Source organism: Rhinichthys klamathensis, unplaced genomic scaffold (assembly GCF_029890125.1).
Source record: "Rhinichthys klamathensis goyatoka isolate OS25496 unplaced genomic scaffold, OSU_Roscu_1.1 h1tg000275l_1, whole genome shotgun sequence".
Classification (NCBI taxonomy): Eukaryota; Metazoa; Chordata; class Actinopteri; order Cypriniformes; family Leuciscidae; genus Rhinichthys; species Rhinichthys klamathensis.
Window position 1 is genome coordinate 2,269,985 of NW_026606794.1, and position 14,563 is coordinate 2,284,547.

Consider the following 14,563-nt stretch of genomic DNA (forward strand, 5'->3'; position numbering starts at 1 on the left):
CAAGAACCCTTGGGCTCTATATACAACCCCATTAAACCTAAGAGTGCGGTGCTATTCAGAGTCAGACTAGTAAAAAAAAAACATCGTAAAAAATTTGTGATAAACCACATGGGGGATTCCTGCTTTGACAGTTCAATTCAAAGGTCTATGTACTGTATGAGCTGAAATTCACTGCATCTTCTGATAAACGTTTCAACCCATAACACCTAAGAAAACAGGGGGAACACACCCTGGTCATAATCACAAACAGTTACTGATTCACTAATCTGGTTTTGCAATGAGCTATGTAAAAGAATATTCATGAAAGTGATAAAAACTGATACACACCTTCTCATGCCCTGCCCCACCGACCCTACATCGACCGACCGTTTATAAACTCACAGATCTTTCTCGCTTCTGTCTTTGTGAACCTAACACCGTCCATTAATCCAGACATGGGACATCTGGAGTTAATACTAGTAGTAATATGGATAACAGGTTGCTTTACCATAGACAACAACGAGAATAGGTGAGATTCTCATAATTATTTAGTAATTTGGTATAATTTCAGCAGTAATGTGAATTTAAACCTAATTTTGGTTTTAAGTATAGATTCAGTAAAAGATGATTATTGTATGTACTGGCGGAAATAATACAAATATATGCATATTCTAAATATTAATGTCTATACAATGAACATGATTTATCCAATACTTGTTAATCATTTGCAGTATGCATTTAAATAGAGCAACACATTACTAACAATTAAATTAGGAAAACAGGCAAAGACCCCCAAAATTGTACGGGGAAATGCTCGATAACACATCAGAGTTTTGCTATTTCTTAATTTTGTGCACAACATTAATGCATTATTGTCACTTTCTTACAGTCTTAGTTTACATGCAATTAAGCATTTACCATCTCATTTAAAAAGCAACTTTGATTTTAGACATTAATCATAATGATGGGAACAGATGATAAATGTTATGGTGATGACTACTATTATGTAACTGAATTACACTACTTTTCTACCTGTGTATAAGAAATTCTTAAATGATTATCCAGTTAATTTAACATGAATATTAAAATATAGCCAGCTCTTTTGTCTTTTTCTGGTATTAGTTAACTCAGACTCAATTATTTCATGTTTTTATAGATATGACGTGACAGAGAGAGATGCTGGTAAGTAAATCATCATATAAAATGTTAAAAAGGACAATGATTAACTAGAGAATTAGCGCTATTGGAAAATTTCCTGACTTTATTTTGTTCTGTCACATAAAAAAAACACACAAAATGTTCACACTTGCAATCAAGCAAGGACACATATGATTACAAAATGACTTGAGAACTGGTTGTAAATGGGTGGAGTACGGTAGGCCTCCATAAAGCATATCTAAGGTCCATGTCCATTACCAACACATTATGAACATAAATAACATTTATGGCATTGTAGTACAACTGGAAAACAATACAAAAAAGATTAGCATGATTCATTCCTCATTTAAGGACTGTTTATGACGTAACACCATATCCTTAAATAATTCTAAATTAACTAGAATTCCATGTGAAGTCAATTTTAGACAATTTCTACCACTGAAAACTAAAATGTCATGGTTTTCTATCTTTTAAGTAGTTTTGGCCTCCTGTGACTTCAACAAAAATGAAGAACCTTTCTGCAACTTCCAACAAGACATCACAGATAACGGTGATTGGACACGCCATACTGGACCCACCCCAACTCCAGAAACAGGACCTGATGGAGACTATCCAGATGGCTGTGAGTATGAGCGCCAAACCAACAAACATTAATCCAATGATCAGTCACTAAAGATGCACATTCATTGCCGAATGTTTTTCAGCAGCACTTTTTGAAAAATACTAAAATTACAGCAACCACAAATGTTTACAAAATTACAGTGCACTAATTATGTTACACTAATTAATTAAATATGTTTTGTCAGGTAACCTATGAAATGGTAAAGCACTTTTTTGTTACTGTTCCTTGCTCTCATTCATTGTTAAATTGATCCCCTTTCCCCCATAGCTGGCTTTTACATATATCATGAGGCTGACAACAGCATAAATGGACAGAAAGTACGCCTCCTCAGCCCAGTTATTAGTAATGGACCTGCTGAGATCTGTGTACAGTTCTACTACTACATGTATGGCAGTGATGGCAGTAACACTCTGACTGTGCTGGCCAAACATTCTGGCTCTGAGGAACAACTGTGGCAAAAAACTGGGATTCAGAGCCCGTCATGGCTTGGAGCTTCTGTCACAGTTCCCATACCAGCCGGGCAGACTCAGGTACGTGGGTCTGCTTAAAAACAGCAAAAGATTGCTAGTAGTGCTAATTCAAGTGTTCATGTAAGGCTCTAGAATTATTCAAAGGCTCTAACATGCATTTTTAAATGAAATGGGTGCCGTCCTGCCATACCTGACCAAACTGCCAAAAGGATCGAGACCTTTGTAGAAGATTTTAGCTGTTACATGTCAGTGGGGTCACTGTGCTTGTGGCTACAAGGCTTATGCATTACAGATTGTCTAATCTATATGGTCTTTATCTTCATCATCAGTTATAAAAAAAAGTTAGACACAGCTAAAGCATTTACTGACAGAACAACTCCCACAGCATGACAGAAAATTCCTTTTCAGCCTGCTTTAATGTTATTGTTCTCTTCTAGATTGTTTTTCAAGCAATGCGTGGGCTCTCTTCATCATGTGACACTGCCCTGGATAACATTGTCATCAACGAGGGAGCATGTGCTGGTACTTTATTCTACCCTTATTGCAGGTTACAAAGATACACATTTCGTATTAATATAATAATAATAATAATAAAAAAATATATATATTTTTTTTTTACAGGCTGTATAGCTGGGTGTGATTTTGATGATAAAGACTATTGTGGCTGGATGAATGAGGTATCAAATGACGATATCTATGGTTGGGAGACTTGGACTGGACCGACAGAGACACCAGGCACTGGCCCTGATGATGATTACTCCAAACCAGGACGTGAGTCCAACATTCCACCCTGTGACTTTGTTCAAGACAACAATGATTTTAAGGACTTCCCTATTTCCCAAAATTCCCTATTTTCTCAAACTGTTTCTTTCCAATGCAGTGGGGTCATACTTGTTATTGGACTCCAGCTATAGCATTGAATCAGAATCCGCTCAGCTCTGGAGTCCCTCTACCTCAGTCTCTGGTTGCCTGCAGCTGGACTTTCATTACTACATGTATGGCAGTGCTGCCAACATGGAACTTAATGTCCATGCAGTCACCACTGGTAAGAGTCATTCTATAGAGTGAAGATTAAGAGTTTATTTAAACATCTTTAAGTTCAAAAGACAATTATATTACAATATCATGAGGATCATATGCACATATTAAAGCAATGAATCAACTTTTAAAAACTGAATGATCAATGGTTTCTGAAAATTTTACAATACAGATTAACTACTGAGATTTTAGCTCAGATTTGTTTATTATTATTTTGTTTTAGGTGGGGCACTTGGAGTCCCTATTTTCAGCCTCACAGGGAATCAAGGTCAAGACTGGAAGCCTGCAAGTGTTCGTTACATTGGCACAGCTGGTACAGTGCAGGTCAGTTTTATTCTCTTAGTTAGGAATTTGTGACAGAGCTTCTTTATATTTTTTTAAAGAATATATATTGCCAAAGGAGCATGTGTTTACATTGTAATTCATTTTTTTTTATTTCAGTTTGTAATTGTTGGTGTTTATGGTGAAACAGACAAGACAGATATTGCTATTGATAGTGTCTGCATTACCAGTTGTACAGGTAGGTGGCAGACTGTATCATTTTAAGGTTATATGTAGCGATTGTCAAAAAATGTCCAAAAATATGGAGAAACCACCAGTCTATTGATTGTTTTCTTGCTTGATTTTAGCAACTCCAACAACACCTAAGCCATCCCCACCCCAACCCACTACACCTAAACCAACAACACAGGGTCCATCAACTCCTAAACCATCTACACCCCAACCCACTACACCTAAACCAACAACACAGGGTCCATCAACTCCTAAACCATCTACACCCCAACCCACTACACCTAAACCAACAACACCAGGCCCATCAACTCCTAAACCATCTACAGCCCAACCCACTACACCTAATCCAACAACACAGGGTCCATCAACTCCTAGACCATCTACACCCCAACCTACTACACCTAAACCAACAACACAGGGTCCATCAACTCCTAAACCATCTACACCCCAACCCACTACTCCTAAACCAACAACACCAGGTCCATCAACTCCTAAACCAACTACACCTAAGCCAACTACTCCAAAACCAACACCACCAGGTAAGTTAAACTTGTTCTATTTTCCTTATAAAAGTCTATCAAGAAATTACAACATTTGTATAGCTAAATAACTCTTCATGTGTTCCAACAGTGAACTGCCCTCCAGACTCTGAATACATTGATTGCGGCCCAGCCTGTATTCCTACCTGCGCAGAACCCTCCACCAACTGCTCTGGTTCTTGTATCAGCGGCTGCTTCTGTAAACCAGGATTTGTTTTCCGTGGCCGGCGCTGTGTTCCTATTGAGCAGTGTGGGTGCCTGGATGAAGAAAACAATTACTTTGAGGTACAAGAGTTGTCGTTGATGTGAGGCTGTATTTTTATCCATTTCTGGGACCTAAGCCTTTGCTCTAAACTTGTTCTGTATTTACACTCAGCCTGGTGAGATCATTTTTGGAAATGGCTGTTCCAAGTTGTGTCGCTGTGCTGGCAACTACACTTTCGACTGTGTGGACAACACCTGTGACTCTGTGACAGAAGAATGTCGGGAGGTTGGTGGAGTGCATGGCTGCTACCCTAAAGGTAATGGACAAAACAACAACATTATTTCCTCTATTTTTTTAAATATATATCTTTGACATCAAAATATTTTTCACTCACAGGAACTTCCACCTGTATTTCTTCTGGTGACCCCCATTACACCACCTTTGATAAGCGGCGCTACGACTTCATGGGAAACTGTTCTTACCTGATGTCTGAACTTTGTAACAGCACAGATGTGCCTTACTTTGCTGTATACACAGACAATGAGAATCGCTACAACAATCCTTATATCAGCTATGTAAAAGCTGTTCATGTCCATGCGCTGGGAGTGATAGTGTCCATTCTGAAAGGAGGAACTGTGCAGGTAAGAGAAAAGAACATTAATTTCAATATTACTGCTAATGTACATATACTGTAGACATCTTATTTAGAGGCACATTCAAATGGACAGTTATGTTTTCTGACTTTTCTCAGGTCAATGGTACCAAAGTGAACATTCCTCTGACTCCTGTCAGTGGTGTTGACATTTTTATGTCTGGCAAGCACTACACAGTGGTCTTGAACTTTGGAGTTACTGTACGTTACGATGGAAACCACTTTATGGACATTAAAGTTATCAAGGAGTGAGTAGGGTTCTTATAAAAGTCTTTTTAATAACTATTACAACTTGATCCACTTTTAAATGTTTCTACATGCTTGTGATCATTTTACAGCTATGAGGACAAACTTTGTGGACTGTGTGGGGACTACAACGGAGACCCTAAGGATGACTTCCAGACCCCGACTGGTGAACTGGTCCAAAACCCCAATGACTTTGGCCACAGCTGGAACACAGACCCTGAGTAAGGCAATATGCAATGCACATACTGTTAGTCCTAAAAGACTCATCTACAGTATGCTATCTATTAATTCATATCATAGATGACTTAACTTTGATTCTGCATTTCAGGTGTAACAAGCCAGAGGTCAACCCAACCCCAGGATGTACAGATGCTGAGCAGGATTTGTATGAAGGGCCTGCTTACTGTGGTCTCATATTGGACACCAATGGCCCATTTGCTGCTTGCCATCCAAAAGTCAACCCAAATGTGAGTGAAGTCAAGTCAGATTATTTGAAATGCTTTAGTGTGTAATTTTAACCATATAAAAGATACTTACAGATCTTAACCCTGTGTGTATAGGGTTTCTTCCAAGACTGTTTGTTTGATGTGTGTGAGCTGGATGGAGCTCATTCTGCATTGTGTGAAGCAATAGAGTCGTACGTCAACGAATGTCAGGACCGTGGCGTCACAATTGGACCCTGGAGAAACAGCACCTTCTGTCGTATGTCTGAAAAATACATATTCCTCAACCATAAACTCTAACATACTGTCAGATAGAGTGAAGTTTATGACAAGCACTAATACACATTCTTCCTCTCCAGCTCTGAAATGCCCACCCAACAGTCATTTTGAGTCATGCGCCCCAATTTGCCAACCTTCCTGTAACCCAATTCCACCAAATCAGTGCACTGGGCCTTGTTCTGAAGGATGTGTTTGTGACCCTGGATACATCCTCAGTGCTGGTCAGTGCGTGAAAGAAGACACATGTGGCTGCAGGCATAATGGACATTATTATCAGGTGAGGAAACTGTATGTGGTATCATTTAGGACAGCGATGGTTTGTTATAGTCAATCAAGTAGTATTTTTTATCAAACTAACATATTTCTTCTCTGCATGGATTTAGCCAGGTGAAGAGTTCTACACCAAGGACTGTGAGCTACTGTGTAAGTGTAACCCCCCATTCGTTTCCTGTAGTGCTGCTGACTGTCCACCAAAGGAACAATGTGGAGTACAGGATGGTGTAATCGGGTGTTACCCAGAAGGTGAGTACCATAGTTAGGTAAACTCAGTAAGTGTCTTAAAAAATAAAATAAATAAAAAATTCCGACTTAAAATCATACTAGTCCAATTTTGCAATGTTGAGCTAACAAATTTAGATGTAATTATAGCTCGGCTTTGTCCAGCATGTATATGCATTAATAAGAAAAAAACTGGTCTTGGTTTGCAAGACAGATGCTGTTTGTAATTAATCCTTCTTAATATTTGATTACACATTGTATCATGTATATTTGGCTATAGAAATGGAGACTGTAGCTTGACTATTCGTGTGAACTTACTTTCATATAATAGCATACCTTTGTAGTAGGATGTTGTATTACATGCAAACAGATTATTACATCACAAACTTTTTAATGTTTACAAACTGAGTCCAACAATATACTATTGCACTTTATGCAAACTTTAGTGCTTAAAAAATGGTTGATGTAATTAAAAATACTTAATCATTCTCTTTTCACAATCCCCCAGGATCTCAAGACTGTATTATCTCTGGTGACCCTCATTATAACACCTTTGATGGCAAATACTACAGCTTCATGGGCACTTGCACCTACACTCTGGCCCGCACCTGTAAAAACAACACTGGTAAGCAATGTCCAAAACCATGTTAAAACCATCCACAAACAGCAGTGACATTAGAATGCTTTGGTCGTTAGTAGGTGTTATGGAGAAACACAAAATCCTGACATTCCTAATATTGATTCAATGTACATTAAATGTTCCCAAAATTTACTTAAAAACTGAAGTTTAAATAAGATTCTAAGTGTACAGCTTTAAAATAACTACTTAACTATGTCCTGGGTCTACAGGCCCCTGGTTCTCCATAGAGGGTAAGAATGAAGAGAGAGGAATTTCTGGTGTTTCTTACCTGAGGAAACTGTACGTGACTGTTGATGGTGTCACTGTGACAATGATGAAAAACAGGAGAACTCTGGTCAGTATCCACAGCAGCTGCCATCATTAAACCACCACTGAAGTCATTCTGTAATCTTGAAATGAAGAATTGAGAAATATGATTTAGTCTCTCTTAGATTATGGCATTAAGTAAATAAAGACAATAGTTTTGAGACACTCCTCTTAAGACACTCCTCTTATCCAAAATATTTTGTTTCAGTTGTTCCTAATCTGTTCATAATTACATTTCTTCTAGTCAAAGATAACATTAGTCTTCAATCCATCTCTATTGTTTATCTCTTTTTCACACATCCAGGTAAATGGACTCAGGGTGTCCCTCCCCCACTCGCCATCTCCGCTCATTTCTCTGTCTCTTGCTGGCCAATATGTAATCCTCACAACTTCGTTCGGCCTAGAGGTGAAGTGGGACGGCAACCATTACGCCAAGATCTCTGTTCCTAGGTACTAAAACTCTGAAAACAGCCTCATTGAAATACACAGTACATAACTCTGACCTGAAGTATTGGTCAGGAAACACTAAGATCCACCATGATTATTAAGGGTTATAGGACTTGAGTAAATCCTGCAAAAGAAAAAACAAAAAGTGTCTCTAGGGAAACGAACATCTTTACATTAATCTCTCTCTCTTTTTTCCTCTCTCTCTCTCATTTTATCAGTTCCTACTATGACCAGATGTGTGGCCTGTGTGGGGACTACGATGGAAACCCTAATAATGACTTCACTAAGCCAGATGGCTCCCAATCTGACAGCTCACATCAGTTTGGCGACAGCTGGCAAACTGATGAGGACGAGGATGCAACGTCAGTATCTCTTTCTCTTCTTCATTTTATCAACTGCACATGCAGGTGTAATGGACTTAGGCCAGTAAGAGCTGTGCATGTAAACCTCACTCCCCTAGCCTCAAGAGGCATGTTAGCGACTGATGCTAGGCTGCTGCCGTTAGCGTCCTTGTTAGTGCGCCCGCCTCCCACACCGGTTCGAATCCCCCTCGGAGCGGGTCGAGTAGGACAGGTTACATTTGGTGCAGTTGAAACGGATAAGAGTGAGGTTTAGGGGAGCGAATGTAACGCATGTAGGCCAGTGAGAGCTGTGTGTGTAAACCTCACTCCACTGGCCTCAAGAGGCGCACTAGTGACTGATCATAGAGTCTGCGATCTTAAGTGTCCTTGTTAGCACGCCCCCCTCTCACACCAGAGACCCCAGTTCAAATCCCGCTCGAAGCGGGTTGAATAGGACCGGTCACACAGGCAGCACAATGTTTTGAGGATTAGGTCGATTTCATATGTTCGATGATGTTGTGTTTTCAGGTGCAAGCCTGACCCTGGACCTCAACCACCCTGTGATCCTGTGCTGGAGGGTGTGGTGTCAAACCCAGAGAACTGTGGGAGAATAACTGACACAAATGGACCTTTTAGGTTAGGATTTACCAAACTATGACATTTCCAAATACTGTTAATAAACAATGATGAAAAACTTTTAGTGCTTAAACATTGTACACTTTCTCTTACATTTGCTCCTCACAGGGACTGTATAAGTGTGGTGGACCCGTTGCCGTTCTTCCAGAGCTGTGTGTTTGATATGTGCCGTTATCAAGGGCTGCAGCAGGTCCTTTGTGACCAGCTTCAAGCTTACACTGATGCTTGCCTGAGTGCAGGTGCACCTGTCCATCAGTGGAGGGAGCCAGACTTCTGCCGTGAGTCATACTCTCTTATAGGTTGTATCGCATCGCACAGTGTATAACGTTTTAAACATATACTAAAGAAGTACAATTTGGCAACTTACATCCATGCAAGAATAACATTTCACATTCCCAGTGACAAGCCTTCTTTAAGCTTTCTCTAATGCACAATATTAATTATTGTCATGGAGTTTAGGAGGTTGGAAAAAGACAGCTAGAGTCGATTACTTATGTTAGCTTTAGTCTTTTTGCTTTAATTATTTATTAGACTTCTATGACAGGAATGCCGTCACTGAGGGAAGAGGACATGAGACTGGGAAACTACATACTCCACATTGCATCCTCACTTCAGCCATAATTTCACAGTCATTTACTGATGCTTTACCCCTTTTTTCTACAGCTCTGGTATGCCCTCCGAACAGCCATTACTCCATATGTGTGAGCTCCTGTCCGGAGACATGTCTGGGTATCAATGGACCACCGGGCTGCAGTGAGAAGTGTGTAGAGGGCTGTGAGTGCGACCCTGGCTTCATCCTCAGTGACAACAAATGTGTTCCTGCTAAAGACTGTGGCTGTGTGGACCCCTCAGGCTCCTACCACCCAGTGAGTTTAAAACCAGGGCCGCCCCGTGGGCTTCTGGTGCCATGGACGAGATTATGAAAATAAGATCCAAAACTTTGATTTCAACATTCATGAAACCACTCCAGAAATGACAGACATTCCTCTCACTGTGGCCATGTTTAGGTGAATGAGAGCTGGTATCTGGAGGGCTGTAAGCAGAAGTGTACATGTGAGGGTGGAGGAACTATTCAGTGTTACGACACCAGCTGTCTTCCTACTGAGAGTTGCCAACTTGAAGATGGAGACTATGTCTGCAAACCAAGTGGTAACAATTATAGTACTGGTTTATACATAATAATGTTATGAACACATGGGTACATTTATTTACACATATTAACATATCCTGAATATACACACATGCAGTTATACACAAACCAATTGAAACTTCTGACAGATCTGGAACTTATATTTCTAAATTCATTTTTATCTTTCTCTTTAGATATAAGAATTTGTTTTGTCTTTATTGACCCTCATTGCCTCCTCTGATAATAAAGTAGATCACTTCATGAGTACCTGCTCCTGCTCTATCAGGAAATTACAACATTTGTATAGCTAAATAACTCTTCATGTGTTCCAACAGTGAACTGCCCTCCAGACTCTGAATACATTGATTGCGGCCCAGCCTGTATTCCTACCTGCGCAGAACCCTCCACCAACTGCTCTGGTTCTTGTATCAGCGGCTGCTTCTGTAAACCAGGATTTGTTTTCCGTGGCCGGCGCTGTGTTCCTATTGAGCAGTGTGGGTGCCTGGATGAAGAAAACAATTACTTTGAGGTACAAGAGTTGTCGTTGATGTGAGGCTGTATTTTTATCCATTTCTGGGACCTAAGCCTTTGCTCTAAACTTGTTCTGTATTTACACTCAGCCTGGTGAGATCATTTTTGGAAATGGCTGTTCCAAGTTGTGTCGCTGTGCTGGCAACTACACTTTCGACTGTGTGGACAACACCTGTGACTCTGTGACAGAAGAATGTCGGGAGGTTGGTGGAGTGCATGGCTGCTACCCTAAAGGTAATGGACAAAACAACAACAACAACATTATTTCCTCTATTTTTTTTAAATATATATCTTTGACATCAAAATATTTTTCACTCACAGGAACTTCCACCTGTATTTCTTCTGGTGACCCCCATTACACCACCTTTGATAAGCGGCGCTACGACTTCATGGGAAACTGTTCTTACCTGATGTCTGAACTTTGTAACAGCACAGATGTGCCTTACTTTGCTGTATACACAGACAATGAGAATCGCTACAACAATCCTTATATCAGCTATGTAAAAGCTGTTCATGTCCATGCGCTGGGAGTGATAGTGTCCATTCTGAAAGGAGGAACTGTGCAGGTAAGAGAAAAGAACATTAATTTCAATATTACTGCTAATGTACATATACTGTAGACATCTTATATAGAGGCACATTCAAATGGACAGTTATGTTTTCTGACTTTTCTCAGGTCAATGGTACCAAAGTGAACATTCCTCTGACTCCTGTCAGTGGTGTTGACATTTTTATGTCTGGCAAGCACTACACAGTGGTCTTGAACTTTGGAGTTACTGTACGTTACGATGGAAACCACTTTATGGACATTAAAGTTATCAAGGAGTGAGTAGGGTTCTTATAAAAGTCTTTTTAATAACTATTACAACTTGATCCACTTTTAAATGTTTCTACATGCTTGTGATCATTTTACAGCTATGAGGACAAACTTTGTGGACTGTGTGGGGACTACAACGGAGACCCTAAGGATGACTTCCAGACCCCGACTGGTGAACTGGTCCAAAACCCCAATGACTTTGGCCACAGCTGGAACACAGACCCTGAGTAAGGCAATATGCAATGCACATACTGTTAGTCCTAAAAGACTCATCTACAGTATGCTATCTATTAATTCATATCATAGATGACTTAACTTTGATTCTGCATTTCAGGTGTAACAAGCCAGAGGTCAACCCAACCCCAGGATGTACAGATGCTGAGCAGGATTTGTATGAAGGGCCTGCTTACTGTGGTCTCATATTGGACACCAATGGCCCATTTGCTGCTTGCCATCCAAAAGTCAACCCAAATGTGAGTGAAGTCAAGTCAGATTATTTGAAATGCTTTAGTGTGTAATTTTAACCATATAAAAGATACTTACAGATCTTAACCCTGTGTGTATAGGGTTTCTTCCAAGACTGTTTGTTTGATGTGTGTGAGCTGGATGGAGCTCATTCTGCATTGTGTGAAGCAATAGAGTCGTACGTCAACGAATGTCAGGACCGTGGCGTCACAATTGGACCCTGGAGAAACAGCACCTTCTGTCGTATGTCTGAAAAATACATATTCCTCAACCATAAACTCTAACATACTGTCAGATAGAGTGAAGTTTATGACAAGCACTAATACACATTCTTCCTCTCCAGCTCTGAAATGCCCACCCAACAGTCATTTTGAGTCATGCGCCCCAATTTGCCAACCTTCCTGTAACCCAATTCCACCAAATCAGTGCACTGGGCCTTGTTCTGAAGGATGTGTTTGTGACCCTGGATACATCCTCAGTGCTGGTCAGTGCGTGAAAGAAGACACATGTGGCTGCAGGCATAATGGACATTATTATCAGGTGAGGAAACTGTATGTGGGATCATTTAGGACAGCGATGGTTTGTTATAGTCAATCAAGTAGTATTTTTCATCAAACTAACATATTTCTTCTCTGCATGGATTTAGCCAGGTGAAGAGTTCTACACCAAGGACTGTGAGCTACTGTGTAAGTGTAACCCCCCATTCGTTTCCTGTAGTGCTGCTGACTGTCCACCAAAGGAACAATGTGGAGTACAGGATGGTGTAATTGGGTGTTACCCAGAAGGTGAGTACTTTGGTTAACTCCGTAAGTGTGTTTCTATTCACATTAAAATAGGATTTCAGTCAGACTAAAGCAATAATATGTCTTTTTAACATGTGAACAATTTAATCTGAAATAATTTTTTGCATAATTTTGTTATCAAATCATACATGTGATTGTAGCTTAACTTTGTCTAGCCTGTACTTGTTAATCAGACTACAACTGGTCTCAGTGCTGTGTGCATGCTTTGAAAGATGTGACATGCAATGTGTATTTAATTCTTCAAATACTCGATTACGTATTGTGTCATGCATACTTGGACAAAGAGAGGTAAAATGTGGCTTGACTATGCATGTTAACTGTACATGTAAATGTACTTTTTGTAATAGTATACTGTGGTCAGGTCATAGCACCACATACTTTATTTTTATTTTATTATTCTTCCTCTTCTTTTTTTATTCTTTTTATTATAAATAATGCACTATATACAATATTACATTATTATACAATATCCTAAACCAAACTGCATATTCTTTAGCCCTTAACAAATGGTTGATTCATTTATAAAAAACTTAATTTCTTTTCACAATCCCCCAGGATCTCAAGACTGTATTATCTCTGGTGACCCTCATTATAACACCTTTGATGGCAAATACTACAGCTTCATGGGCACTTGCACCTACACTCTGGCCCGCACTTGTAAAAACAACACTGGTAAGCAATGGCCAAGACAGGGTACAAAGATCCAAAACTAGCAATGAGTTAACAGTGCTTTGGTTATCAGTAGTTGTTATGGAGTAGCACAAAAATCCTATTCCGATTCAATGTACATGAAATATTCCTGAAACAAAATTCAAAAGTTTTAATAGTTTAAACTGTAAAGTATAATACACTTTTAAAACAACTTTGCTTTCCTCTCTCCTGGGTCTACAGGCCCCTGGTTCTCAATAGAGGGTAAGAATGAAGAGAGAGGAATTTCTGGTGTTTCTTACCTGAGGAAACTGTACGTGACTGTTGATGGTGTCACTGTGACAATGATGAAAAACAGGAGAACTCTGGTCAGTATCCACAGCAGCTGCCATCATTAAACCACCACTGAAGTCATTCTGTAAACTTGAGATCAACAATTGAGATTTTAAGTCAACAGCTAAACTATATTTTAGTTTTTCTGAAATTTTCATTTCTGAGATTAAGTAAATGGACTATGGACATAATAGTTTTCATCTTAAATATTTTCTTTCAGTTGTTCCTAATCTGTGTTCATAATCACAATATCTCTGTCCATTTTTCATTTCTTCAATAATATTTCCTTTACAACAAAAGAAAAAAAATCTCACAGTTATTCTAGTCAAAGATAACATTAGTCTTCAATCCATCTCTATTGTTTATCTCTTTTTCACACATCCAGGTAAATGGACTCAGGGTGTCCCTCCCCCACTCGCCATCTCCGCTCATTTCTCTGTCTCTTGCTGGCCAATATGTAATCCTCACAACTTCGTTCGGCCTAGAGGTGAAGTGGGACGGCAACCATTACGCCAAGATCTCTGTTCCTAGGTACTAAAACTCTGAAAACAGCCTCATTGAAATACACAGTACATAACTCTGACCTGAAGTATTGGTCAGGAAACACTAAGATCCACCATGATTATTAAGGGTTATAGGACTTGAGTAAATCCTGCAAAAGAAAAAACAAAAAGTGTCTCTAGGGAAACGAACATCTTTACATTAATCTCTCTCTCTCTCTCTCTCTCTCTCTCTCTCTCTCTCTCTCTCTCTCTCTCTCTCTCTCTCTCTCTCTCTCTCTCTCTCTCTCTCTCTCTCTCTCTCTCTCTCTCTCTCTCTCTCTCT

General features: G+C 39.7%; 1 protein-coding gene across 3 annotated transcripts in view; it reads left to right on the forward strand.

Annotated features, from left to right (window-relative positions):
* Positions 1 to 392: 392 nt before the first annotated feature.
* Positions 393 to 14,563, forward strand: part of zanl (zonadhesin, like) — a 37,857-nt gene continuing 23,686 nt past the window's right edge. Inside the window, exons 1-39 of one of the 3 annotated variants that reach the window (XM_056268768.1) lie at positions 393 to 508; positions 1,136 to 1,161; positions 1,613 to 1,759; positions 2,027 to 2,289; positions 2,667 to 2,751; positions 2,851 to 3,000; positions 3,110 to 3,274; positions 3,491 to 3,591; positions 3,709 to 3,787; positions 3,897 to 4,319; positions 4,411 to 4,604; positions 4,696 to 4,840; positions 4,921 to 5,165; positions 5,276 to 5,424; positions 5,515 to 5,643; positions 5,751 to 5,889; positions 5,983 to 6,124; positions 6,225 to 6,421; positions 6,528 to 6,666; positions 7,151 to 7,267; positions 7,492 to 7,616; positions 7,893 to 8,038; positions 8,254 to 8,397; positions 8,905 to 9,012; positions 9,121 to 9,290; positions 9,676 to 9,878; positions 10,020 to 10,161; positions 10,477 to 10,670; positions 10,762 to 10,906; positions 10,994 to 11,238; positions 11,349 to 11,497; positions 11,588 to 11,716; positions 11,824 to 11,962; positions 12,056 to 12,197; positions 12,298 to 12,494; positions 12,601 to 12,739; positions 13,313 to 13,429; positions 13,649 to 13,773; positions 14,124 to 14,269. In XM_056268768.1, coding sequence (XP_056124743.1) covers positions 435 to 508; positions 1,136 to 1,161; positions 1,613 to 1,759; positions 2,027 to 2,289; positions 2,667 to 2,751; positions 2,851 to 3,000; positions 3,110 to 3,274; positions 3,491 to 3,591; positions 3,709 to 3,787; positions 3,897 to 4,319; positions 4,411 to 4,604; positions 4,696 to 4,840; positions 4,921 to 5,165; positions 5,276 to 5,424; positions 5,515 to 5,643; positions 5,751 to 5,889; positions 5,983 to 6,124; positions 6,225 to 6,421; positions 6,528 to 6,666; positions 7,151 to 7,267; positions 7,492 to 7,616; positions 7,893 to 8,038; positions 8,254 to 8,397; positions 8,905 to 9,012; positions 9,121 to 9,290; positions 9,676 to 9,878; positions 10,020 to 10,161; positions 10,477 to 10,670; positions 10,762 to 10,906; positions 10,994 to 11,238; positions 11,349 to 11,497; positions 11,588 to 11,716; positions 11,824 to 11,962; positions 12,056 to 12,197; positions 12,298 to 12,494; positions 12,601 to 12,739; positions 13,313 to 13,429; positions 13,649 to 13,773; positions 14,124 to 14,269 — 6,014 coding nt within the window. In that variant the 5' untranslated portion in view covers positions 393 to 434. The remainder of the gene's footprint in view (positions 509 to 1,135; positions 1,162 to 1,612; positions 1,760 to 2,026; positions 2,290 to 2,666; positions 2,752 to 2,850; positions 3,001 to 3,109; positions 3,275 to 3,490; positions 3,592 to 3,708; positions 3,788 to 3,896; positions 4,320 to 4,410; positions 4,605 to 4,695; positions 4,841 to 4,920; positions 5,166 to 5,275; positions 5,425 to 5,514; positions 5,644 to 5,750; positions 5,890 to 5,982; positions 6,125 to 6,224; positions 6,422 to 6,527; positions 6,667 to 7,150; positions 7,268 to 7,491; positions 7,617 to 7,892; positions 8,039 to 8,253; positions 8,398 to 8,904; positions 9,013 to 9,120; positions 9,291 to 9,675; positions 9,879 to 10,019; positions 10,162 to 10,476; positions 10,671 to 10,761; positions 10,907 to 10,993; positions 11,239 to 11,348; positions 11,498 to 11,587; positions 11,717 to 11,823; positions 11,963 to 12,055; positions 12,198 to 12,297; positions 12,495 to 12,600; positions 12,740 to 13,312; positions 13,430 to 13,648; positions 13,774 to 14,123; positions 14,270 to 14,563) is intronic. The other 2 variants (XM_056268770.1, XM_056268769.1) reach the window with 2 other exon arrangements.